This window comes from Maniola hyperantus, chromosome 28 (genome assembly GCF_902806685.2).
Source record: "Maniola hyperantus chromosome 28, iAphHyp1.2, whole genome shotgun sequence".
In the NCBI taxonomy this organism is placed as follows: Eukaryota; Metazoa; Arthropoda; class Insecta; order Lepidoptera; family Nymphalidae; genus Maniola; species Maniola hyperantus.
Window position 1 is genome coordinate 1,704,512 of NC_048563.1, and position 27,928 is coordinate 1,732,439.

At 39.2% G+C, this 27,928-nt stretch overlaps 1 protein-coding gene across 3 annotated transcripts in view; it reads left to right on the plus strand.

The window, feature by feature from the left end:
* Nup98-96 (nuclear pore complex protein Nup98-96) overlaps positions 1–27,928 on the plus strand; it is an 83,090-nt gene that overhangs the window by 11,931 nt on the left and 43,231 nt on the right. For all 3 annotated transcript variants that reach the window (XM_069508336.1, XM_069508338.1, XM_069508337.1), the window contains exons 8-16: positions 8,241–8,321; positions 16,548–16,643; positions 17,102–17,196; positions 20,048–20,195; positions 21,223–21,342; positions 23,184–23,306; positions 25,457–25,562; positions 26,207–26,319; positions 27,727–27,875. In XM_069508336.1, coding sequence (XP_069364437.1) covers positions 8,241–8,321; positions 16,548–16,643; positions 17,102–17,196; positions 20,048–20,195; positions 21,223–21,342; positions 23,184–23,306; positions 25,457–25,562; positions 26,207–26,319; positions 27,727–27,875 — 1,031 coding nt within the window. The remainder of the gene's footprint in view (positions 1–8,240; positions 8,322–16,547; positions 16,644–17,101; positions 17,197–20,047; positions 20,196–21,222; positions 21,343–23,183; positions 23,307–25,456; positions 25,563–26,206; positions 26,320–27,726; positions 27,876–27,928) is intronic.

A 27,928-nucleotide genomic window follows, 5' to 3' on the forward strand; every position in this document is an offset into this window, starting at 1 on the left:
TATTAAGCGACCCCGGTAAAAGTTACATTAAAAACAATTTTGCCTAACATCTAGCAAATTTCATTTATAACACCTCATATACATTACAAGGGAGTCGACGGCTAGCTTCTATTCTTTACTAGGTAGATAGATCAAGTAAGTAAAATTATTTTTTTTTTCCTCTAATCTTTGTAAGGTGGTAGATTATTCCGTATCCGGGTATATTTCTATTCCGCCCAATTTACCTCCCCTACAAATGGCGCCCGAACGTTTTTTTTATATAGTTATTTCTGTATATTTTGAGAAATTTTGTAAATTTTATGAAATGTACTCCGCTGATTGTACAATTTTCTAAGTAGTGACACATTGCAAAGAGCACTAAGCTGTTTTTATGGTTAACTAACTAAATAATAACTAATAGTTAGAAATTTTGTTTGATAGTTTAAGTAATTTTCTGAGTATAGTCCAACATTGGTTTTTTTTTTTTCTTATTTAATTAACACATTATAAATGGTGCTTATGCCGTTCAATTATGTTATTTGACTTACCTTGGAGGTGTATAAGTGAATGTTTGCCTTCAGTTTAGTAATAAACATTGCTTAACTGAGTTGTTGTTGGGTATTGCTTTCAATAGTAAGTACATCTTATGTTTGAAAATTCCGGTAACTTAGTATAATTAAAGTTTTGAAACGCTATGTGCTGTTAACTAGTTACACACATACATTTATAAATACTAAGAGTTACAACTTGTGAAACTAAATATATAAACTATATTCAGAGATTACATTAAGTTCAAGTATGAAGTTATGAACAATTTTTTTTTTCAGTGACTTGATACTTCATTATTTTGTTGAAATTTTGTTTAGAGCTGTGTTAAGGTTATGATAAAAGCTACTTCACACACAAAACATGTTAAGTTTAAGTGAATGCTGGTAGTTTAAAGTGACATTTAGAAACAGATTTTGTTGTATTTTAGGTTATGTGTTAAAAGTGTAAAGTAACAGTCATCAAACCATTGCACATTCTCTTTGTTTTTTTTTAAAGATAATATGCTAGTCAGAGTTCATTGCAACTTTGCTGCCTGTTTACTTTTGTAATTGTAAAGGTTGTAACACACTGTGTACTCATAAAGGTGATACTGCACCTTACAATCATTTATTCAATTTTGGGAAGTTTATTTTGTTATATTTTGTTTACTATAGTAATAATATGTGCTTGTATTATTAACAATATTTTGGAATAGGAACATAATTGATAAAATAGGTTAGGATAGACTTAAGAATATTGTTTTTGTTGTGTATTTTGCTTGTGTATATTTAATAGTTTAAATAACTTCTTTTGTGTTTGTGTTTAACCAATTTGTATAAGGCTAAACATAGACAGTTACACAAGCTCGATATTTTGTTAAATGTGTTTTGACTTAACACAATGGAACAGACTTTTGCCCAGTTTCATTCACTTTTGAAGGACGAATTGTGTTATGAGGTATCCATTCGTTCCGAAACTCCAGCACCTACAGTGCTAGGTTTAAAGAAACAGTTAAAACAATTAATTCAGGAAATTCCTTCTGAATCAATTTTAGAGACGGATTTCACTTCTGAAAGTGAGTTAGGGGTTATTACTAAAAAACTTCAAGACTTAGAAGATTTATTAAAAAAGTGTTCTGACACTAAAGATAGACATGCCCTCTGTAGGTCTAAAGCTTTAGCTTCACATTTGTACTTTAGAATTTTGAGAATACAGTGTTCCGAACTCAGCTTAATAAGTAGGAAGAGTGAATTACATACAAAGTTGCAGAGTTTGATTTCCAGATTAGATGCTGACAATGAGTCGTCTCACGACGAATCACTGGATTCCGAGAGTACCGCCGTTGACTGCACTGGTGATAAAAATGTTGCCAAGTGGAAGTTAAATTTCAACGGACAGGGTGATCCGCGCAGTTTCATCGAACGCGTTGAGGAATATAAAAGATCTTATGGCGTTTCAGATGGAAAATTATTTGTTTCTGCATTTCATCTTTTTACAGGCCGAGCATTGTTATGGTACAGAGGCAACAAATGTCAAGTTTCGTCTTGGTCAGAATTGAAAACTTTATTTTTAGAGGAATTTGATGCAGTAGATTATGACTACAGGTTGCTAGGTGAAATTCGAGCAAGAACACAAGGCTCTGAAGAACCTGTGTCTATCTATTTCGCTGTAATGTTTTGCATGTTTTCAAGGTTGTCAACACCACTTTCCGAAGAACAAAAGTTACAAATTTTATTACATAATATTCGCCCTTTTTACTCAGAACAATTAGCTCTTGTTGACATTAAGTCTGTCGCAATGTTGAAGGAAAAGTGTCGCAAACTAGAGGCTGCGAGGCAGCGTTCCGCCTTATTTTCTGAGCCTACTAACAGTAAGGCAACTTTAAGTTCAGAGTTTGCTTACAAACAAGTGACAAAACAGATAAACACACTTTCAGTCACACCTGCACCTAAGGTTGATACAAGTAAAGGCACTGATTTTACGAAAACAAATAAACAACTATGTTACAAGTGCGGCAAGGGTAACCATTCCTTTAAATTTTGCAGGACAGTTCCGAAATTTATTAGATGTTTTTCGTGTGGACGTCAGAACTTTACAGTAAAGACATGTCCAAGTTGTAGTAAAAAGGCGATTAGTAAACCCGCTCCGGACAAAAATTCAAAAACTAATTAGTAAGAACTGTGCAGAGACACAAGTAAAGAACTTGGTCATTAACAACAAAACATCCCTTTTACCTGACACAGTTCTGTATTCAGTGGATAAACGAGACTTTAGGCCATATTTAAAGGTTTTTGTTGACGGTTTTGAGATTACAGGTTTACTAGATTCCGGTGCTTGCGCGTCAATTTTGGGTAACCAGGCGCACAAGGTTTTTTTGAGATTCGGTTATAAATTGCATAGCAGTATTGATACCACATTTTCAGTGGCAAATGGAGACAAACTTGATTGCATGGGTTATATGTTTATTCCGATTACTTATAATTCCGTAACTCACATAATAAAATTTTTTGTAGTACCCTCTATAATAGCGGATGTTATTTTTGGCTGTGACTTTTGGAAAACATTTCAGTTAGCCCCTGGCATTTTTGATAATTTAGAATTAATTAAGGCACCTTCTCAATTTTACAATATTTGTGCGATTGATAATGAACAAATTCATACCATCACTTCTTTTGAAAACTTATCATCTCAACAGAAAGAATTAGCCCAGTCTGTAGTAAATAAATTTTTAGATATTTCTTCAGAGAAAATTGGATTGGGTAGAACAAAATTAATTGAACATATTATTGACACCGGTGATGCCTTGCCAATAAAAATAAAACAATATCCACTTTCTCCCGAAAAGAAGGAAGCTTTGAGTAAAGAGTTAGATAGGATGCTGGAAATGGACGTAGTTACTCCGAGTGAAAGCCCTTGGAATAACCCAGCAATTTTAGTGAAAAAGGCAAATGGAGACTGGAGATTTTGCCTAGATTGCAGGAAATTAAATTCAGTGACAAAGGGGGATTCATACTCAATACCGTACATTCCACAATTCTAGATAGCTTGAAAGAGGCAAGGTTTTTATCATCGATTGATTTAAGTTCAAGTTTCTGGCAAATTCCGTTAGCTGACGACTCTCAGGAAAAAACCAGTTTTACAGTTCCTGGTAGAGGGTTATTCAAATTTAAAGTCATGCCGTTTGGCCTATGCGGTGCACCAGCACGACAGCAGAGGTTAATGGACCAGTTATTTAATCAAAATTTTTGTAGTGATATTGAAAATGGAATAGTATTTTGTTATATAGATGATATTGTTATTTGTTCTGCTGATTTTGAAACCCATTTAATTTTATTAAACAGAGTTCTGGATAAACTAAAAATGGCTCAACTATCCATAAATTTTGAAAAATGTAATTTTTTTAGAAACTCTTTGAAATATTTAGGGTATATAGTGGATGAATTTGGTTTACGCACAGATCCTGGAAAAGTTGCCGCAGTTTTGAACTTTCCGACCCCAAAAACTGCACAGGAGGTAAAGATTTTCCTAGGCACTTGTTCTTGGTACAGGCGCTTTATTAGGAATTTTTCAACCATCGCTGCACCACTCAATAGACTAACGAGTAAAGGAAAGAACGCACCTAAATTTGAGTGGAGCGAACAGGCAGAGGTAGCATTTAATACATTGAAGAATGCGTTGGTAACCGCACCTGTTCTTGCGGTACCGAATTTTGAAAAACCATTCAAAATACATTGTGATGCTTCTGCATATGGTGTTGGCGGTATGCTGACGCAAGAAACCGATGGTTGCGATCATCCCATTGCGTATGTCAGTAGGAGCCTAAATAAAAACGAAAGGAATTACAGCGCGACGGAACGCGAGGCTCTAGCAGTGATTTTTGCAGTGGAGAAATTTCAGGCTTATTTTGGTTCCAAGCCAGTCACAATTATCACAGACCATGCATCCCTAAAGTGGTTCTTAAATTTAGAAAATCCCTCAGGACGACTCGCCAGATGGGGTTGTAGATTATCACAGTATAATTTTGTTATCGAACATAGGAAGGGTTGTGATAATGTAGTTCCGGATACCTTGTCGAGACTCATACACGTAGATGTAGTTGGTGATCGTAATGATAACTCTAGTCAACAAGTTTTGGTAGATGACTGGTATGACAAAACATTTAATGGCTGTAAAATCAATCCAGCAAATTTTCCGAATTTTAGTATTTTGAACGATAAACTATATCGTTACAGTAAATGTAAATACCAGCTTCTCAGTGAGTTCGACTGGAAAGAGGTAGTCCACAAGAACGACATCCTTAGAATTATGCAACAAAACCATGCAGATGCAACTGCAGGTCATTTTGGTGTGTTCAAAACTCATCGCAGATTATCCCTCAGATATTTTTGGCGTGGTATGTATAAGGACGTGGTTGAGTACGTTAAGAATTGTGATACTTGCTCTGCGTATAAACACACGACATCAGCCACTCCAGGTCTGCTAGGGAAGCCTAAAGTCTGCGAGAGACCTTTTCAGGTCATTTCGGCTGATTTAGTCGGACCTTTGCCTAGGTCTAAATCAGGATTTACATTTCTTTTTGTGGTGACGTGTTGTTTTTCGAAATATACAATGTTGTTTCCGTTACGGCGTGCCACAGGTGCCGCTGTTGTTAAAGCGCTAGAGAATTTTGTATTTTTGAACCATAGTGTTCCAGAGACTGTGATTGTGGACAATGGGTCCCAATTTACAGGATCTGAATTCCGTAATCTCATTAAGCGTTATAATATTCCGAAATTACACTACACACCACTGTACACTCCGCAAGTTAACCTTGTTGAGAGGTACAATAAGGTTGTTATGACTGCTGTAGCCGCTTTTGTGAAAGATAACCACAGGTCCTGGGACGAAAACCTGTACAAGGTCCAGTTCGCCATAAACAGTGCGGTTAATGAATCCACTGGATTCTCCCCGTTCTTCCTTGTCCACGCTAGAGAACCGGTTTTAAATGGTTCCTTCTATAAGGACACGGATAAGGAGTACGAGGCCGGAATTCCAAGGGAGGAATACGCAGGAAAGTTTGGAACTTTGGAGGACATATTTGGTCAGGTTAGGAGAAATTTGTTTCAGGCTCATGCAGAGTATGCAACGCATTACAACTTAAGGCGTAGGTCTGCAAGCTATTCTGTTGGGGATATAGTGTGGAAAAAGACCTATCCACAAAGCGACGCTACAAATTTTTTCACAGCTAAGCTGGCACCTAAGTATGAAAAGTGCAGGGTTGTCAAGGTTTTGTCACCTTTGGTTTACGAACTAGTTAGAGTAGCTGACAACCACCCAATAGGCACTTGGCATATTAAGGATATTAAGAAGTAGATATTTGCCATTACTTAGTTTGGTCTAAACTGTTTGAATATTTAAGTTATCAATATTCAATTAGGAATTTGAATGAGTGTAGTGATGTTCTGAGTTAACAGTTACATTACCATGGTTCAGTTGAGGAGGAATGTAGTGGATGTATGTAGGGATGAATATGTGATGATTGGAATGCTTGTGGTAGACCAACCGGTTGAGAAAGTAAAAATGCAAATATCGTACTTTGGGGATAACGAAAAGGGGGGGGTTTTGTGTTTTGTTTTCGTTTTCCTTCTAGATAATGGATCATTTCTGTTATTTTTTCCGATTCTGTTCCGAGATCTATTTTCTAGGAGAGTTATTTCGTTTTTTTTCTCATATTCCGATTTTGATTCGGTTTTATTTTTCCGAATGGGATAGAGAACGGTTGCCATATCAGATGGACCCGTTCACAACCAGTTTTTCCGTATTTGTTGAGTAACAAATATTACGATGGTAGTTTAAAAGAGTGAACCACCGTAGGCCTAGACGCATTCTATCAGTCAGCTGAAGAATGATGCCAAGATGTTTCCACTCAAGTGTCTTAGACACCATGAAGTTTTTTTTGTATATATTCTTTTTAGAAGTTAGGGTTGTGTAGTTAAGTATAATGTATAAAACCTTACACTGTTTTCAGTATATTTATTTTGTTAGACAATTTTCCTTGTTAGTAGTAGATGTGCGTTCACGCGTAACTTCTGTGTTTTTTTTGTTTGTTTGTTTCAGGCAAATTGTTAGTAGTTGTTGGATGACGCTGAGGGCAGCGTGGTTCAACCTGTTGAACCTTTTCGTAGGAGGGGAAGTATTGTGACGTTGTAAATTTTGAACTACTAATTAGCGTTTCGCTTTTAATTAAAATCTATTTTGTTCAAAGTATGTTGGTGCCACCTAGCATCAAGGTGCAGAACTACGCGTGGGTCGATGTTCAGAGTTCATTCGAGCCACAATAGATGGCGTTTGCTTCGTTGTCAATTGTCGTAAAAATAAAACAAAATAATTAAATAAAACCATAATATCATTTGTTTATTGTTAAGTCATTAACAAAACGGTTCTTATAATATATCCTTAGGTTCCGCAAATATTCAAAATGAATTGGCTTCATGATCAAACTAAATGAGAGCGGCCACACTCGGGTTGCGTCTGGCAACACCGATTGGTGAGATTTAGAATTTTTCTGGAGTCAACATGTGAAGACGAATTTTTTCGTTCCAGGAAAATCTCACTCTTTTTCGCCCATGGCTTCGCCTGGGAAAATACAATTGTTATAAATTTAGTCATCCTAACGTATTTCAATGTTTCATCAATTATGGTGAGTGAAAAATCAAGTAATGTGGATTCGACAAAATGGCGGTTTGGTTAGAGAAAATCCTAATCTCATGATTTCCCTTTCAGTTCCAGTTATTTTACCTTCCCAAATAAATGAGGAAAATGGGTTGTGGGTGGACTCCTGAAAACCATTGGTGGCCAGGAGTTCAATAGGTGAGTTGTGTTTGATCGGGAAAATTCCACGTGTCGAAATTTTCACACAGCACCAATTATAATCTTGTTTTTCTTTGTTGCAGGGTTTCCGTTTGCGTTTCCGTTTGCGTTTCCGTTTTTAGTTTTCGGTTTTCGTATTTATTTCTTTTGCACATTCACGTTGGCAACTTAATTTCTATGGATAAGACTTGGTGAAAATCTTTGTAATGAAACATTTCGGTTGTGAAGAATCAAGTTAAATCGAGTTTTGGGAGCTTGGCCGATGCCGTCCAGCTACATTGCAGTCTTCGCACCTACAAGTAAGCAAATGTTTGTATCCTGGAACAGTTTAGTGAACCTTCTTAGTGTATGTGTACAGTAAGAACCCTGTCTTTACTACTGAGCTTTTATTTTGAAACAATTTTATGAATTTTACTGTGTCATTGTCTATTCCATGCCAATGGCATCTTAAATTTAAAACATAGATTTTATGTACTATCTACCTAAGGCATTCTAATGTATCTAAATTAAGTCTTGGCATTAAGCTAGAATAACTAAGCATTATTAGCCATCACTATGTATTAAGCGACCCCGGTAAAAGTTACATTAAAAACAATTTTGCCTAACATCTAGCAAATTTCATTTATAACACCTCATATACATTACAAGGGAGTCGACGGCTAGCTTCTATTCTTTACTAGGTAGATAGATCAAGTAAGTAAAATTATTTTTTTTTTCCTCTAATCTTTGTAAGGTGGTAGATTATTCCGTATCCGGGTATATTTCTATTCCGCCCAATTTACCTCCCCTACACACTTCGTCGGATATGGTTTCCTTTTTTGAGGTACGGAACCCTAAAAATAATAATTATGATATCAGTATGGTCATTTGTATGTTTGTTTCAGCGTTCGGCCAACCAGCAACAACCAGCGCGCCTAGTCTCTTCGGCGGCGGCATCGGTGCCACTTCCGGCTTCGGACAGACCAGTCAGTATCCCTGCCAAAACACGCGCAAACTTGCATGCATGCCGTGCACGCACCCATGCATACAACAGTGTAGATTTAATATGAATTGTAACGCCCCGATGTCTTGTTACGCGCATGCATGCATGCATGCGTGTACTTGTGCATGCCGCCCTTTTGTGGATACGGACATATGTCTGACAAGCGGCACTAGAATTCACACATGCATGTTTAACCGAAACCAATCGTTTCCAAACAATTTCTGTAACACACCTGTCAGTTTCAACAAAGAAATGTTAAATTCGTTTCCGAGTGCCAAAATGTCTATGGAACTCGCCAATTCTATATTTGACACTACGATAAGCATAATATACCTGTATTTCTCGGGTAAAATAATGTACGGGAACGAATATTTGCTCCTCAACAATCTGTTCGATAACTCAAAGAAAGCTTTCTATAATGCCAAAAAACAATTCGCTATGGCTTCAAAGGTATATGAAGTTGCGAGATACCAAAAAAGTAATGGCATGAGTCGAGCAGGATTAGCTACTTTTATGTTTTTAAATGATAATAAGACCATTGAAGACGCACAAGTCTGCATAGAAAACGCGGATAAAGGTTTCAAACACCGCGTTTTTTTCAATGACCCTACCGTTTCTATGAAATCTGCATTTATTGCAGCCAAAAAAGCTTTTAACAAAGCCGGTGATACTTTAGCATTTGCCGCTAGAGATCTTGGTTTTAATACGGTTTCTCAACTTGAATTTCCCACTAATAATATGAACAGGTACACATTCGGTATACCATATAATTCTTATGGAAATGCTGGTCCTTGTTTTGGTACTACACCTAGTTCTTGTAATGTCGGATTTAATACTTTTGGTATCGCGCCTAATTCCTCTGTGGCTGGATGTAATGCTTTTGGTGCTACATCAAATTCTTCTAATACTCCGTTTAATTCTTCTAATACCGGATTTCATTATTTTGGTACTGCGTCTAATTCTTCCAATGCCGGATGTAATACTTTTGGTGCTACAACAAATTCTTCTGATACTGCGGTTAAATCTTCTGATACTGCGTTTAATTCTTCTGATACCGAATTTAGTTCTTTTGGTACTGTGCCTGACTCTTTTAAGGTCAGATGTAATGTTTTTGGTGCTACATCAAATTCTTCTAACACTGCGTTAAATTCTTCTAACACCGGATTTAATTCTTTTGGTACCGCGCCTAATTCGTCTGAGGCCGGATGTAATGCTTTTGGTGCTACAACAAATTCTTCTAATAACGGATTTAATTCTTTTGGTACTGCACCTAATTCTTCTAAAGCCCGATGTAATACTTTTGGTACGATATCAAATTCTTCTGATACTCCAGTTAAATCTCCTGGTAATGCGTTATATTCCACTAGTACCGGACTCGGTCCTTATCCTAAGGGATTATTTTCTTCTAGCACTAAATCGTTTGATACCACGCCTAAACCTACTAACACTTTGTCTAGTATTTTTGGTACTACATCTTCTGATACCACGCCTGAATCTACTAACACCGGATGTAGTATTTTTGGTACTACATCTTCTGATACCACGCCTAAACCTACTAACACTTTGTGCAGTATTTTTGGTACTACATCTTCTGATACCACGCCTAAACCTACTAACACCTTGTCTAGTATTTTTGGTACTACATCTTCTGATACCACGCCTAAATCTACTAACACCGGATGTAGTATTTTTGGTACTACATCTTCTGATACCACGCCTAAACCTACTAACACTTTGTGTAGTATTTTTGGTACTACATCTTCTGATACCACGCCTAAACCTACTAACACCTTGTCTAGTATTTTTGGTACTACGTCTTCTGATACCACGCCTAAACCTACTAACACCGGATGTAGTATTTTTGGTACTACATCTTCTGATACCACGCCTAAACCTACTAACATCGGAGGTAGTATTTTTGGTACTACATCTTCTGCTACCACGCCTAAACCTACTAACACCGGATGTAGTATTTTTGGTACTACATCTTCTGATACCACGCCTAAACCTACTAACATCGGAGGTAGTATTTTTGGTACTACATCTTCTGCTACCACGCCTAAGCCTAATAACAACGGATGTAGTATTTTTGGTACTACATCTTCTGATACCACGCCTAAACCTACTAACATCGGAGGTAGTATTTTTGGTACTACATCTTCTGCTACCACGCCTAAACCTAATAACAACGGATGTAATATTTTTGGTACTACATCTTCTGATACCACGCCTAAACCTACTAACATCGGAGGTAGTATTTTTGGTAAATATTCTGCTACCACGTCTAAACCTACTAACACTGGATTAAAGTTTGGCATTCAATCTTCTGATACCACGCCTAAACCTACTAACACGAGTTTTAGGTTTGGTATTTCATCCAAGCCATCATTATTTCCTGACATTGGCGTTAAATCTGCTGATACAGCATCTAAAATTCCTGCAAACGAAAGTAAAATCGATAAAGATGATCCTAAATCTGAAGTTACCGGTATGAAGTTTGAAAAAGGTGGTCTTAATGAAAGTGGCTCCAGTTTTGGAGATAACAATTTTAAGATTGAAAGAATTGACTCCAAACGTGAAGGGGAATGTCTTAAGATTGATAAAGATGACATAAGTTCCAAACATAGTGTTGAAATTGATAAAAGTGGCTTTAAGATTGAAATGAGTGACTCTAAACGTGGAGTGGAATGTCTTGAGATTGATAAAGATGGGACTGGTTCCGAAGACAGTGTTAGAATTGATGGTGATCCTAATTCAGGAAATATTAGCCGTCAGATTGTAAAAGATGGCACTGAATGTGGCGGGGAATGTCTTAAGATTGATAAAGATGGGATGAGTTCCAAAGATACTGTTGAAATTGATAAAAGTGGATCTAATTCTGAAGATGACTGTCTTAAGATTGATAAAGATGGAACAGGTTCCAAAGATAGTGTTGAAATTGATAAAAGTGGATCTAATTCTGAAGATGACGGTATTAAAATTAGGACAAGTTCCAAAGATAGTGTTGAAATTGATAAAAGTGAATCTGATTCTGCAGATGACGGTATTAAGATTGATAAAGATGGGACAGGTTCCAAAGATAGTGTTGAAATTGATAAAAGTGAATCTGATTCTGGAGATGACGGTCTTAAGATTGATAAAGATGGGAAAGGTTCCAAAGATAGTGTTGAAATTGATAAAAGTGAATCTGATTCTGGAGATGACGGTCTTAAGATTAATAAAGATGGGACAGGTTCCAAAGATAGTGTTGAAATTGATAAAAGTGAATCTGATTCTGGAGATGACGGTCTTAAGATTGATAAAGATGGGACAGGTTCCAAAGATAGTGTTGAAATTGATAAAAGTGAATCAGATTCTGGAGATGACGGTCTTAAGATTGATAAAGATGGGACATGTTCAAAAGATAATGTTGAAATTGATAATAGTGGCCCTAATTCTGAAAATGACAGTCTTATGATAGACAAAGAGGGCCATTGTTCTGGTAACAACAATTTAGGCGCTGGACAAAATCAATGTGTAAACAATGATCATGATTCTGACGATTGTGCTATGGAATGCGAAACTTAACAAAGGATATTAACAAATACATAACTAGTAGACAGTGGCGTGCACAGGAGTTCAAGCCAGGGTATGCATTTAGGTATGAACTTATTTTACGGCAGGTTAAAATGAAAAATAAGCATAGACTTATTATAATGAGGGTAAGCAGTGCGTTTATGCCTCTATGAGCTGCACGCCACTGCTAGTAGATGTTACTCCGCGCCTTCGTCCGCGTGGATATAGGTTTTTGATCCCGCGGTAACTCTTTTTTTCTTCTGATTTTCCGGTATAAAAGGTAGCCTATGTGTTAAGTCAGGGACCAGGGTATAAGCTTTCTCCATTGAAAATTTCAGCCGAATCCATTCTGTAGTTTTTGCGTGAAAGAGAAAAACTCACACATCCTCACGCACACACACATACACATACTCGCGCACACACACATACACACACACATACGAACTTTCGCCTTTATAATATTAGTGTGATTAACTTAACGAATATATTATGTGTCGTGATAGTGAATATAGTACAGTACGCGGCTAAAAATAATGTACATCGACCTTTAGAAGGAGATAGCGGATTTGTAGAACATTGTCTCTGTCTTTGAGACCGACAAAACGTCATATAGGTATGAGTGACAGAGACAACGCTCTACAAAGCCGAAATGTCATTCTAAAGGCCGTGTACATTATTTTCTGCCGCGCACTGTAATACGTATTTTGTATAAATTTCAACTGACTCCTATTACGGCTCAAGTTGTAGAGCTTGTGACAGACGGACGGACGGATAGACTGACAGACAGATAGACAGCGAAGGCTTTTGGGTACGGAACCCTAAAATTGCGTTGTTGTTTTTTTGCTCGCGTGATGTAATCATCTCATAACGCCATCTAGCATGTAAACTGATAACTACATATTTTTATCTTTATATTTTTATAGTACCTACCAAAATAATGTTATGTTCTATTAAGTTTGTTTAATCATTATTATTAATAACAAAGTTTATTACATTATTATTAATTAACCGAATGTATACCAGGTTATTAAAAATAAAAAGTTTAAGTAAATTGCTGTTTATATGAAACCTTTGTAAAGTATGTTCTCTTAGAAATTTAAAATTTAAACTACAACAGGGTATTTGAAAGGTTTTTAAAAACTGTTCTACGTTAACCACTGATGTATACAGGGTGTAACCAGAACGCTGGCAAAAACGAAGACAGGTGATGATGATGATTGTATGGTGGAGGTACTGATGATTACTGATATAATATCATAAAAAATACAAAAATTCTATCACGATATATTGCAAATGAAACGGCTGACTGACGCCAGAGGTCAACGAACGTTACGTTAGTAGGTCACTCGGAGTCAATGCCGCGTCGTAAGCGGGGCACTGAGCCGAGTTTTGCACGCTATACATTGCGGGTTTGAAAAATACTAAATCACTAATACTAAAAAATGAGGCAAATGGTTATTGGTATTGGATTGTGTTTAGGTAGTATAACAATAGGTAGGTGTTAGGTAGTCTTCTTGGTAGGAACGGCATTCCGAACCAGTGGTAAATTAAACTAGTTGACGATTCATAAGCACTTGTAAAAGTTTATTTGAATAAAAATCTATTCTATTCTATTCTAATAACGCTAAGTTTTTGCTAGCTTTCTGGTTACACCCTGTATAAATATTATAGTGCAAGAAAAAACGAAAACAAAAATATAATTTAAATATCCCGCGAAAACGGTTTCTAACTAATGATTTGATTCTATTAAGGTTTTTAACTACTAGTCAAATCAGTATCTTTTTATCAAACGTCAAAACACGCGCTTAGTATTCTAGCTTGTATGAAATTCTGGCATGTGACGTCGCAATGATTTTGATGTGGTTTAATCGATAATTTAAAATGGTTATTACACTTAAAATATATAACAAAGGACGTGAATTTTACGTATTTTGAAAGACCCTCTATTTAATAATCACAGAAATAAGTTATTTTTGACAAAGTCCGTCCGTTATCCGGGATAAAAAGTCTAAGTCTAAGCCTATGTCCTTCCCCGGGATATAAGCTATCTCTGTACCGAATTTCATCAAAATCGGTTAAACCTTTGGGTCGTGAAAAGCTAGCAGACAGACAGACAGACACACTTTCGCATTTATAATATTAGTATGAATGGATGAATCTTTTCGTTATTAGAAATTTCTAAGTGGACGAACTTTATTTCCTTTTCAGGGTTCCGTATCCGAAGGGTGCTAATGAGACCCTATTACTAAGCCTTTGTTGTCCATTCGTCCGTCCGTCTGTCTGTCTGTCTGTCTGTCAGCGTGCTGTATCTCGTGAACTGTAATAGGTAGAGAGTTGAATTTTTCACAGAATGTGTATTTCTATTGCCGCTATAACAGCGAATAATAAAAATTTCAAAATGGCCACTATGAAAATTAAAAAAATTTGAGTGTTAATTCTTGTACGAAGGTACGGAACCCTTAGTGTGCGACTCACACTTAACCGATTTTTATTTTGGGGTTCCGTAGTAAAACATGGAATGGAATAGAATAGAATGTTTTTTTATTCATGTAAACTTTTTACAAGTGCTTATGAATAGTCAGGTAGTTTTAATTTACCATTGGTTCGGAATGCCGTTCCTACCGAGAAGAACCAGCAAGAAACTCGGCTGGAGCTCTTATGCATAGTTTTGTCGAGTCCGTGTGTCTGTCTGTGTGTTACAGCCATTTTAAAATCACACTAATATTATAAAGGTGAAAGTTTATATGTTTGTGTGTATGTTTGTTACTTTTTCATACAAAAACTACTGGACGGATTTGGCTGAAATTATGACATGGCTGAATTAACACATCAATCAAGCAATCAGCCTATTTGCGTCCACTGCTGGACATAGGCCTTCCCAAGAGCACGCCACCACACACGATCCTCCGTCTTCCTCATCCACCCACTTCCCGCTACCTTCTTGAAATCGTCAGTCCAGCGTACCTTCAAAAGACGAGGGGATAGGCACCTCCTAGGCAGGCGCGCTCTACCTTACCCCGTTCCCACTTGTCATTTTTTTTTTTTTTTTTTAAAAGAATATTAGCCATATTAAATGACTAATATTCCCCTTTCCTCTCCAATTAAGCGTCAGGCTTGTGCTAGGAGTAGGTACGACAATAGTGCAACAGGCGGGGTTTGAACCGTCGACCTTTCGGTTTTGAGTCCACTCCTATACCGGTTGAGCTATTGAGGCTCTAAATTTGTCATGCATTTGTCGCTTGATGTTCCAGTGGCAGTACATTTTCACACAAAATCGATTTCCGACAAGTGTGAATCATCATCATGATCAACCCATCGCCGGCTCACTACAGAGCACGGGTCTTTTCTCAGAGTGAGAAGGGTTTGGCCATGGTCTAATATGCTGGCCAAGTATGGCCGGATTGGCAGACTTCACACACCTTTGAGAACATTATGGAGAACTCTCAGGCATGCAGGTTTCCTTCACCGTTAAAGCAAGTGATATTTAATTACTTAAAACGCACATAACTCCGAATAGTTGAGGTGCGTGCCCGGGATCGAGCCCCCGACCTCCGATTAGAAGGCGGACGTCCTAACCACTAGGCTATCACAGCTTGCGCATAGCTTCATATAAAATGTTTTGCCACTGGAACATCGGCTTTAAGTCCGGGCCCGACAGACGACAAGTGGGAACTGTGGGCCTCATAAGAAAGCTCAGAGTCACTCAGCGGGCGATGGAGAGAGCTATGTGCAGAGTTTCTCTACGTGATCTAATCAGACATGAGGAGATCCGTAAAAGAACTGAAAGTAAGTAAAAATAGAGCTTTCTATGGCACTGGGGGCGATTCTCTAGTACACAATCTCTAAACTAAACTAAATTAACAGGTCTAAATCTAGTGCTATCCTTTTCCGCAAGAAACATTATGAAAGGGATAGCAATAGATTTAGACGTGCCATTTTAGTTTAGTTTCGAGATTGTGTACAACGGAATTAGCCACAATGACTACTTTATTCTTTACTTTGAAATCTAAATATATAAAAGGACAAGGTCACTGACTGACTGACTGACTGATTGATCTATCAAAGCACAGCTCAAACTATTGGACGGATCGGGCTGAAATTTGGCATGCAGATAGCTATTAGTATGACGTAGGCATCCGCTAAGAAAGGGTTTTTGAAAATTCAACCCGTAAGGGGTTTGAAATTTGTGTAGTCCACGCGGACGAAGTCGCGAGCATAAGCTAGTACCTCTATAAAAGATGGCGGCCTCAAAACAGCTGTTCTGTTTGGCGGCCATTTTGAACACGGGTAGAAGTCAGGTTTTTTCACGTTTCAGTAATGTTACTTTCTCGCTCCGGGTTAGCGCAGGGGCTGTGCGGGTGTGCTGGGCGTTCCCTCCCGGATTGCCATCTCGACCTGTCGCGTACTATACCTACCTGCCTTTCATGATTCTAGGTCAACGAAAAGTACCATATAGATTTTCTCGACAGACAACGTGATCCTATAAGGAATCCTTTTGAGTTACAGAAGTCTAAAAAGAGTAACTGTCGAGTTTCTTGCCGGCTCTTCTCAGTAGAATCTACTTTCCGAAGCGGTGGCAGAGTCTTGTCATATCACAAGTGGCACATGCACTACACGAAATAAATAAATTCATTCTTTCATTCATTCATTCCAGATACGTTTTCGTTCGGGAGCAATGCACCAGCGAACACGAGCACCACAAGTCTGTTCGGAGCGAATAAACCTGCATTCGGCGCCGCCTCCACAACTGGTGAGTCTCTCTTTCTCTTTCTCTCTTCTCCCGTCCGTCTTTCTCTTTTTCTCCCCCGTTTCACCCATCTCTCTCTCTCTCTTCCTTCTCTTTCTCTCTCTTTCATCTCGGACGGATCGGGCTGAAATCTGCATTCCAAATTTCAGCCCGATCCGTCCAGTAGTTTGAGCTGTGCGTTGGTAGATCAGTCAGTCAGTTACTCAGTCACCTTTTCCTTCTATATATTTAGACTAGCTTATGCCCGTGACTTCGTCCGCGTGGACTACACAAAATTTAAACCCCTATTTCACCCCCTTATGGGTTGAATTTTCAAAAATCCTTTCTTAGCAGATGTCCAGGTCATAATAGCTATCTGCATGTCAAATTTCAGCGCGATCCGTCCAGTAGTTTGAGCTGTGCGTTGATAGATCAGTCAGTCAGTCACCTTTTCTTTTTATATATTTAGATTATGGTTGCAGGCACTACTGGTCTGTTCGGCGCGACAACGACCCAAGCGCCCGCCTTCGGCACCAACACATCGACCTTCGGCTTTGGGAGCAACACGCAAAATCAGGTGACGTTTTTTCTATATGTCGGAGAACAAGGGGGATGGCCGACATCAGAAGGTAGTAATTTCAATTACAATCATTTTAATACTCACTTATCACACGTGAAAACCACTAGCGTAACGTAACGTAGCTAAACCTAACCCTACCTAGCGACCGGCTCCACCATGTCCCCATACCGGCCCCAGACCAACCAGCTAACCTAGCACACCACAATTAGTTCAATTAACATCAACTACAACAATCACGTTTGTCGAATACAAATTGGAACGATACAAAAGGACTCACCAGATAAACAACCTGTCTAGATCGCCAAAACACACTCACAGCAACCTTTCACAACCTAGTAGTATAACCTCAAACAACTGAAACCACATTAGGTCACAACGACAATGATAATAATAAAACCTACAGTACGACACACATAGTATCCACTGAGAAGCGACTCTGGCCAAAGCCAAACGAATAATGTCTCGAGACACACTGCGCATCTCATTTTATAATCTCACAATGACGGTGGGGACGATGACGCGATGTTCAATGAGCAAAGTCTTTCCAATTAAATGGCGGCGAGCCTACATATATATTTATACAGCCGGGGAAAATCCGACTCTTACCATCCTTATGTCGTCGACATCCCATCTACACGCACGAAACGTTTTGCGTCATCATTCCTCATACGTATGGCTAAGGTTTGGAATACTCTTCCGCGATATGTGTTTCCTACCAATTACGACCCGGGTATCTTTAAAACAAGAGTGAATAGGCATCTTCTAGGTAAACGCGTCCCATCTTAGGCCACATCATCACTTCCCATCAGGTGTGATTGTGGTCAAGCGTACATCTATAATGAATAAAAAAAAACCGGCTGGCGGTGGTCTGTTACAAAAGCGTAGCGTCCGCTAACTCTGAACGCGACGCATCGTTGTTTGCGATGGTCACTCGGGGGTGTTTTCCCGCATGCGCTCAATGTGAATGGACGTGAGTTAAACTATGGATGAACAAAACAATTTTTAACCGACTTCAAAAAAGGAGGAGGTTCTCAATTCGTCGGAATCTTTTTTTTTTTTTTTTTTTTTTTTTTTTTTTTTTTTTTTTTTTTTTTTTTTTTTTTTTTATGTATGTTCCCCGATTACTCGAAAACGCCTGGACCGATTTTGAAAATTCTTTTTTTGTTTGAAAGGGTATACTTCAAAGTTGGTCCCATTTCAATTTGGTGAAGATCTGATGAACATCTTCGAAGATAGATACTGGAACTCCTCAACGGATAAGAGTAAATTGCTCGCGATCAGTGTAATAGCTTAGTAAACAGTAGATTTTTAACCAGTCATAGCATAATTCCATGGGGCCACTAAAAATTGTGAAATAAATTTTTTTTACAAATAAAAATAAAAACCGACTTCGTTACATAAACACTAAAAATTGAAAAATAATTTAATTTATTACCGAATATATTATGTATACAAGAGTTAATATAGTTCCATAATAATATTTTTTGGGGTCGGTGCCAATGAGGTGCCATTGTGGAGTCCCATAAAAATATGAAGTCTAGACGATTCGCGCAGCTAAAGCTAATTGGCACCGGCACCAAAAAGTATTATTATGGTGTCTGGTCCGGTCGTGATCTCCGCGTTGCGGACGATAGGCTGGCCGTCTCTCGTCTCGCGTCGTCATCATCATCGCTAGGATCGCCTGCGTGCCACGCTAGTGGTGGCGATCGTAGGAGTTCCCGAGGCAGAGGACGCCCGGTCGGTGGTCGAATGATCAGCAGAGCGATGCCGTGAAGGTGTGTGTAAGGTCCGTAGTCCGCGCGCGCAAACATGCGCCGCGCAAGTGTACGGACGTACTCCTCCACGGTGGGCGTGGGGTAAATTTCACCATCTTCTATGAAAAAAACGCGACGTCTGTCCGCCAGAATGCTCCGAAATGACTGCGTAGGCGTCGTACGACCGATGGATGCGGCGCGTCAGGCGTGCGAGAGAGACCACTATAGTGCATTTCCATAGTAAGCATTCTTAGGCGTTTGTTACAGATCACCGCCAAAAACCCTGCTCTTCTTGTTGACCGTGTACCCGCCTTTCAGCTTACAACACATTCTTTTAAACGTTTTTCTTTCTTTCTTTCTTATTATTTTATTATATTTTAGAGCCTCAATAGCTCAACCGGTAATGGAGTGGACTGAAAACCGAAAGGTCGACGGTTCAAACCCCGCCCGTTGCACTATTGTCGTACCTACACCTAGCACAAGCTTGACGCTTAGTTGGAGAGGAAAGGGGAATATTAGTCATTTAACATGACATGGCTCTCTTAACGATACAATTAAAAGAGCTCTTGCCACCATAAATATTCCTGCGCTCATTGAGCCGGCAGGGATTAGTCGGGATGATGGCAAGAGACCTGATGGATTGACGCTGGTTCCCTGGGACGGGCGCTAATGTGGGACGCAACTTGCGTTGACACATTGGCCCCGTGTCATATCAGGAAGACAGCATCAAGACCGGGAGCCGCAGCAGAAACAGCTGAAAACGGCAAGCGGCGCAAGTATGCCTCTCTTATAGAGAGTTACATTTTTGTGCCGTTTGCCGTGGAGACCCTGGGGCCATGGAGTCTTAGTGCTAAAATTTTTTTACGAGACATTTCACCGCGATTAATAGCCTCAACTGGTGACAGAAGGGCTGGCTCATTTTTTGCGCAGCGGATCAGCCTGGCTGTCCAGCGCGGAAATGCAGCCAGTATTCTTGGCACCATTCCACGCGGTCATGATTTATATAGTAATTAGATAAGGCTAGCTTTAAGTTTTATTGTATTAAAAAAAAAAAAAAAAAAAAAAAAAAAAATTACAGAAGTTTTTTCTTACAGAGTGGAGGTATATTCGGCGCTAAGCCTGCGACAACGGGCTTCGGCGCAACGCCCGCCAGTACGGGTTTCGGTGCGTTCGGCGGCGGTGGCCTTTTCGGTGCCAAGCCGCAGCAGACCACCGCGCCCACTTTTGGTTCCACTGCGCCTGGTAAGATAATGGCACCGATTCCGTTGTCTTTCTCTAAACTTAATTTAGAGTATCTGCGTCCTTTTCTTTTTAACAATGCTAAAAGGGGACAGAACATGAACTTTACTTGTAAAGACTCTAAATTTTAGTGCACGCTACAAAAAACAGTAGGCTCGCGACTGTGCGCTAAAATCATGGGTTTTACCATCTAAAAATTAATTTAAAACTGTCAAACTGCGTCTGTCCTTTTCATATTACATTAGTAAGAAGAGTATAAAATTAGGTTGTGCTCAGAAGCAGTAATGTCTCTGTGAAAAAAAAACGCGTAATTTTTTTAAAAATCTGTATTTTTTAAAGTCGTAATGTATTGCAAATAAAACATTTGACTGACTCTAGAGGTCAACGAACGTTGCGTAGATAGGTGCCGCGGGGTCAATGTGGTGCAGAGATATAACACTTAACTTTATTATGTCATATCTCTGAAGTCGTTGGACCCGAGTTTTGCACGCTATACATTGCGGGTTTGAAAAATACTAAATCACTAAAACTCAGTATGAGACAAATGTTTATTGGTATTGGATTGTGTTTAGGTAGTATAATGATATCGCTAAGTTTTGCTAGCGTTCTAATTACACCTGTTTTTTAGGGTTCCGTACCTAAAAAGGAAAAACGGAGCCCTTATAGGATCACTTTGTTGTCTGTCTATCTGTCTGTCGGGACCTAGAAACATGAAATTTGGCAGGTAGGTAGGTCTTATAGCAGGCATTAGGGGAAAATCTGAAAACCGTGAATTTGTGGTGACATCACAAACAAAAAATTAAATTGTGGTCATGAACTACTAATTAGTATTTTCAATTTTCAAAGTAAGATAACTATATCAAGTGGGGTATCATATGAAAGGGCTTCACCTGATTTTTATTTATTTTTATGCATCATAGTTTTTGATTTATCGTGCAAAATGTCGAAAAAATACGACTGTAGTACGGAACCCTCGGTGCGCGAGCCTGACGACTTGGCCGGGTTTTTTAAATTGTTTTGTATGGTACAGCCTTCGGTACGTCTACTGGTTTCGGCACAAACACAACCGGTTCCAGTCTATTTGGCGGCAACACCTTCGGGAAACCAGCAACCTCGCAACCGTCCTTCGGGTTCTCGCAACCAACATTGGGTAAGAAAACCATGAAGGTTATAAATCCCGCAAATTGCTATTGCACTGGAACCATGTCTCATTACCATTTTGACGTCAGCCGAAATAAAATTATACGATCAGCTCGAAACTTCTGTCTAGTGCTGACGTCACTGAAATGGCGGCCACGCGCATTAGCAATTTGCGGGACATATACATCACAAAAAAAGTGTTATTGTATGAATAGTATGGAATTCTTTGTGTGCGAGTCCAACTTTTTTTACTAGTTTTTTGGGTTCCATAAATCCATACTTACCTCAAAAGGAAAAATAAACCCTCATAGAATCACTTCGTTGTCTGTGCGTCTTTTTTTTTTTTTTTTTATTCAGATACAAGTTAGCCCTTGACTGCAATCTCACCTGGTGGTAAGTGATGATGCAGTCTAAGATGATAGCGGGCTAACCTGAAAGGGGTATGGCAGTTTTTATTTAAACCAATACCCCTTTGGTTTCTACACGGCATCGTACCGGAACGCTTAATCGCTTGGCGGCACGGCTTTGCCGGTAGGGTGGTAACTAGCCACGGCCGAAGCCTCCCACCAGACCAGACCAGAAATTTAGAAATGATATAATTCCAAACTCCTGCCAGGAATCGAACCCGGGACCTCCCACTATTAAGACCACAGCGTTCACCACTGCGCCAGGGAGGTCGTCAAAAAAAGGTAATCAAAACCTATAGGGTACTTCCCGTTGACCTAAATCATGGGCAGATAGACAGGTCTTATAGCACAAGTAAAGGAAAATAAGTAAACTGTGAATTCGTGGTTACATTACAAAAAAATTAAAAAAATTGTACGATGGTATACTGTATGTAGGATGGTACTTCGTATGGGAGACTGACTTGGGTTCAACACAAGGGTATAAAACGAGCCATGTGTATGCTCTAGCCATACATCGAAAAATCACCCATTGCGCAGGTACAATATCCGAGGCCATTCAATGAGATGCCAACTATACCTTACACGATTAAAGTACCAGGAGAGCATACGAGTATAGGAGGCTAGGCTCAAGCACTATAGAACTTTCTATATGCTCCTGAAAAAAGCATATTACACAATTGAAGATTATCTAAATGATAAAAGAGCGTGGATTTGACCTGCAGCTCGTTCCAGCAACGCACAACACTGCAAATACTATTTTATACATGGCATAATTTTGTACCTATATCAAATATTTGAAAAGAGCAACCGCCGAGTTTCTTGCTGGTTCTTCTCGGTAGGAAAGGCATTCCGAACCAGTGGTAGATGCATCCGACTATTCGTAAGTACTTGTAAAAGTTTATACGAATAAAAAAGATTTTCATTTTCATTTTTCATTTTCATTTTCATTATAAAATGTACGAAAGCATTAAAAAAAACCGGCCAAGTGCGAGTCAGGCTCGCGCAATGAGGGTTCCGTACTACAGTCGTATTTTTTCGACATTTAGCAGGATAATTCAAAAACTATGACTCATAAAAATTAAATAAAAATCTATTTTAGAATGCACAGGCGAATACCTTTCATATGATACCCCACTTGATATAGTTATCTTGCTTAGAAAATTGAAAATACTAATTATTAGTTCATGACCACAATTTAATTTTTTTTGTGTGATATAACCACAAATTCACGGTTTTCAGATTTTTCCCCAAATGTCAGCTATAAGACCTACCTACCTGCCAAATTTCATGATTCTAGGTCAACGGGAAGTACCCTGTAGGTTTCTTGACAGACAGACAGACAACAAAGGGATCCTATAAGGGTTCCGTTTTTCCTTTTGAGGTATGGAACCCTAAAAAGAAAGAAAGAGAGAGAAAGTTTACACATTTTTTTTTTTGTGAACAGGTCTCGGCACTGGTCTAGGCACGTCGTTCCAGAACAAGCCGGCGGCGCCCGCCTTCGGCACCCTGGGCGGCGGCTCTCTGTTCTCGCAGCCCAATGCCGCTGCCAACAATACCTTCAGAACAGGTATAACATGCGCCACACACCGTCCGTTGCGCCAGATCCTTCGTTCCACGCACGTGCAAACTGTGGAACCAACTCCCATCGGTGGTGTTCCCACTAGATTATAACATGGGGTTATTCAAGGGGCGGACCAACAAATTCCTAAAAGGCCGGCAACGCATCGGCGGCTCCTCTGGTGCTGCAAATGTTCATAGGCGGCGGTAATCACTTAACATCAGGTGGGTCGCCTGCTCGTTTGCTCGCTATATCTATTAAAAAAAAAAAAAACACGCTCCGGGCACGCTCCACTCTCTAATCTAAATAAATTTTTTTTTATTCATTACTAGATGATGCCCGCGACTTCGTCCGCGTGGATTTAAGTTTTTTTTAAGCCCGTGGGATCTCTTTGATTTTCCGGGATAAAAAGTAGCCTATGTCCTTGCTCGGGATGTAAGCCAACCCTGTACCAAATTTCATCAAAATCGGTTAAACTGTTGGGCCGTGAAAAGCTAGCAGACAGACAGACAGATACACTTTTTGCATTTTTTAATATTAGTATGGATAGGTATACGCTTGACCACAATCACACCTGATGGAAAGTGATGATGTGGCCTAGGATGGGACGCGTTTGATTTGTTTGAACATGCTGAACAATAATTTTTTTTGTTTTTCTTGATTGTAAATTTACTATTTTTGACTCTATTTTATTTTTTTATTTATAAATCGACTAGCTTATGCTCGCGACTTCGTCCGCGTGGACTACACAAATTTCAAACCCCTATTTCACCCCCTTAGGGGTTGAAATTTCAAAAATCCTTTCTTAGCGGATGCCTACGTCATAATAGCTTAACTGCATGCCAAATTTCAGCCCGATCCGTCCAGTAGTTTAAGCTGTGCGTTGATAGATCAGTCAGTCAGTCAGTCAGTCAGTCAGTCAGTCACCTTTTCCTTTTATATATTTAGACTAGCTTATGCTCGCGACTTCGTCTGCGTGGACTACACAAATTTCAAACCCCTATTTCACCCCCTTAGGGGTTGAAATTTCAAAAATCCTTTCTTAGCGGATGCCTACGTCATAATAGCTATCTGCATGCCAAATTTCAGCCCGATCCGTCCAGTAGTTTAAGCTGTGCGTTGATAGATCAGTCAGTCAGTCAGTCAGTCATTCAGTCAGTCAGTCAGTCAGTCACCTTTTCCTTTTATATATTTAGATAATAATACCATGACACAATCATTTCGGGTAAACAACCATTACAATTTCAGCGTGTATATACGTATCTAATCAGGAAAGGAAAATTAAGTCCAAAAGTCATTTGTGGGTATTGGTATTACCTTTTATAATAAAATCCCGCCAAACTATTTTGGACTTACCTTTGCACAAGTTTAAAAAATCTGTTAAAAATATGCTCCTGAAAAAAGCATATTACACAATTGAAGATTATCTAAATGATAAAAGAGCGTGGATTTGACCTGCAGCTCGTTCCAGCAACGCACAACACTGCAAATACTATTTTATACATGGCATAATCTTGTACCTATATCAAATATTTGAAAAGAGCAACCGCCGAGTTTCTTGCTGGTTCTTCTCGGTAGGAAAGGAATTCCGAACCAGTGGTAGATGCATCAGACTATTCGTAAGTACTTGTAAAAGTTTATTCGAATAAAAAAGATTTTTATTTATTTTATTTATTTAAAAATCTATTAGCTTTATGAAAAATACTATCTACTTTGTCAAAAATTTGTACGTCCTGAGGTTTCCTGACTGGACACTAAGTTATTGGTTGAATGTGTTAGAACAAAATAGATTTAAGACCTAATTGTACCACATTCTAGCAAATAAACACTATTTCTATTTCTATTTCTGGATATGTTGACTAAACTGTCTATTGTAAACACCTTGTCTTCCCATTTATTCTAAATATATAAAAGGAAAAGGTGACTGACTGACTGACTGACTAATCTATCAACGCACAGCTTAAACTACTGGACGGATCGGGCTGAAATTTGGCATGCAGATAGCTATTATGACGTAGGCATCCGCTAAGAAAGGATTTTTGAAAATTCAACCACTAAAGGGGTGACAAGTAACAGGGGTTTGAAATTTGTGTAGTCCACGCGGACGAAGTCGCGAGCATTAGCTAGTCATACAATAAAATTATTTCATTTCATTTCAGGCCTCGACTCTGGTTTGGGGGGCGGCGGTCTGTTCGGCAATACGACGCTAGGGGGCACCAATCTAGGAGGCCTTGGGCAACTGGGTGTTAACAATAGTTTGACTGGGTAAGAAAAAAACAATTATTTAAACCTTCTTGAGTTTACTGTGCTTATAAAATGGTATTATTTTTTATTTATTATTTAATTAGAACGGCCATAAAGCCAATTACACTAATTAAACTACGAGTGCAAACTAACATAAACATACTTACAAAAATTGTTAAAATTATAAATTTTAAAAAGCAAAATTATAAATTTTCGCAAAAGTGCGTTTCTAATAATAATACCATTTTCACTTATAAAATGGTATTATTATTAGAGTTGTTCCCATATGGAATAAATTGCCTAAGGATGTGGTTATGTCAAGTTCTGTTAACCAGTTCAACAATAGATTGGACAAACATTTGGAAAACTCCAAGCACTTCTGATATAGACGCATCAGCGAAAGATGCTTAGTCTATTAAAAATATTTTGTTCGCTCACTACGCTCAGGATCTGTAGAATCCTTTGCTTCACTATAAATCCAAAATAACCTGACATCTTAAAGCTTAGATCTTAATCTATTGTTTTTTTTATTTTTATTTGGTCCATTTATAGCTGAAACCTGTTTTGTATGCCTTTATAATAAAATAAAATAAAATAAATAACGCCCTTGAGGAACAAAATATCACTTTGGCCCCTAGTGACACAAATAACCTATTTTATTACAGCGGCGGTCTCTCCGGCGCGTCTGCGGCGGGCAACGTACACGAGCATATGTTAGCGTTAGCGGCCAGACCCTACGGCAACACTGGACTGTTCAAAGACCTTCTACCCGAAACATGTGAGTTACTATTTTTTTTTTTAAAATAGATATAGCGAGCAAGCGAGCAGGCGGGTCACCTGATGTTAAGTGATTACCGCCGCCCATGAACATTTGCAGCACCAGAGGAGCCGCCGATGCGTTGCCGGCCTTTTAGGAATTTGTACTATACCTTGTTGCCGGCTTATCAGTGTTTTATAGGATATATTTCGGAGAGTGTGCTCAGGAACTTTTCGATCTTGTCCCGCCTTCACCATTTTACCACCGAACCGCAAGACGTCGGGCGAGTCTCCATCCTTATGTCGTCGACATTCCTAGAGCCTCAATAGCTCAACCGGTATAGGAGTGGACTGAAAACCGAAAGGTCGACGGTTCAAATCCCGCCCGTTGCACTATTGTCGTACCTACTCCTAGCACAAGCCTGACGCTTAATTGGAGAGGAAAGGGGAATATTAGTCATTTAATATGGCTAATATTCTTAAAAAAAAAAAAAAAAAATCTACACGCACGAAACGTTTTGCGTCATCATTCCTCATACGTATGGCTAAGGCTTGAAATACTCTTCCACGATATGTGTTTCCTACTAACTACAACCCGGGTATCTTTAAAACAAGAGTGAATAGGCATCATCAGGTGTGATTGCGGTCAAGCGTTTGTCTATAATGAATTTAAAAAAAAAAAACCTTTTTTTAAAAAAAATGGCGAGCAAACAAGCAGGCCGGTCACCTGATGTTAAGTGATTACCGCCGCCCATGAAGATTTGCAACACCAGAGAAACCACCAAAGCATTGTCGGCCTTTCAGGAATTTGTTGGTCCGCCCCTTGAATAACCCCATGTTGTAATCTAGAACACCGCCGATGGGAGTTGGTTCCACAGTTTGCACGTGCGTGGAAAGAAGGATCTGGCGCAACGGACGGTCGAAGTGCACCAGACACCCAGGTGGTGAGGGTGGAATTGTTTGCGGTGGCGTGCGGTGCGAGCCTTTAAAAAAAATATTTACTAGCGGATACCCGGCGTGTGCTATTACGCTAAAAAAATAAAAAAAACACTCTTAAACCATCTTCGCATTGCTTTTCCAAAAAAACCAGTTTGAAGCACATCAGTTGGATGGTTTCGAAGGCGATATACATTATTTTCTGCCGCATACTGTAATATTTTACTGCACAAGTGCGGTAAAAGTCTACAGTTTGGACATTTGCACAAGAGCTATTTTTTTTAAAAAGAATATTAGCCATGTTAAATGACTAATATTCCTTTTTCCTCTCCAACTAAGCATCAAGCTTGTGCTAGGAGTTGGTACGACAATAGTGCAACGGGCGGGGTTTGAACCGTCGACTTTTCGATTTTCAGTCCACTCCGTTACCGGTTGAGCTATTGAGGCTCTGCTATTTTAAAAGTAAATATATTGAAAAAAACTTTATTTACAGCTTCAACAGCCGAAGACGCGCTAAAACCCACAAATCCTCGCGCCGTGAAAGCTGTATTGGACGGCGCGGCGTACCGAGTCACCTCCCCGCCGCCCACGGCTTCGCGGCTCAAAGTGTTCCCGCGCCCTGTCGCCTGCGCGAGAGACAAGGTAAACCAGTGATTGTACTTGCGCAGCAGGCGAACTCTCCTCCTCGCCGCCCA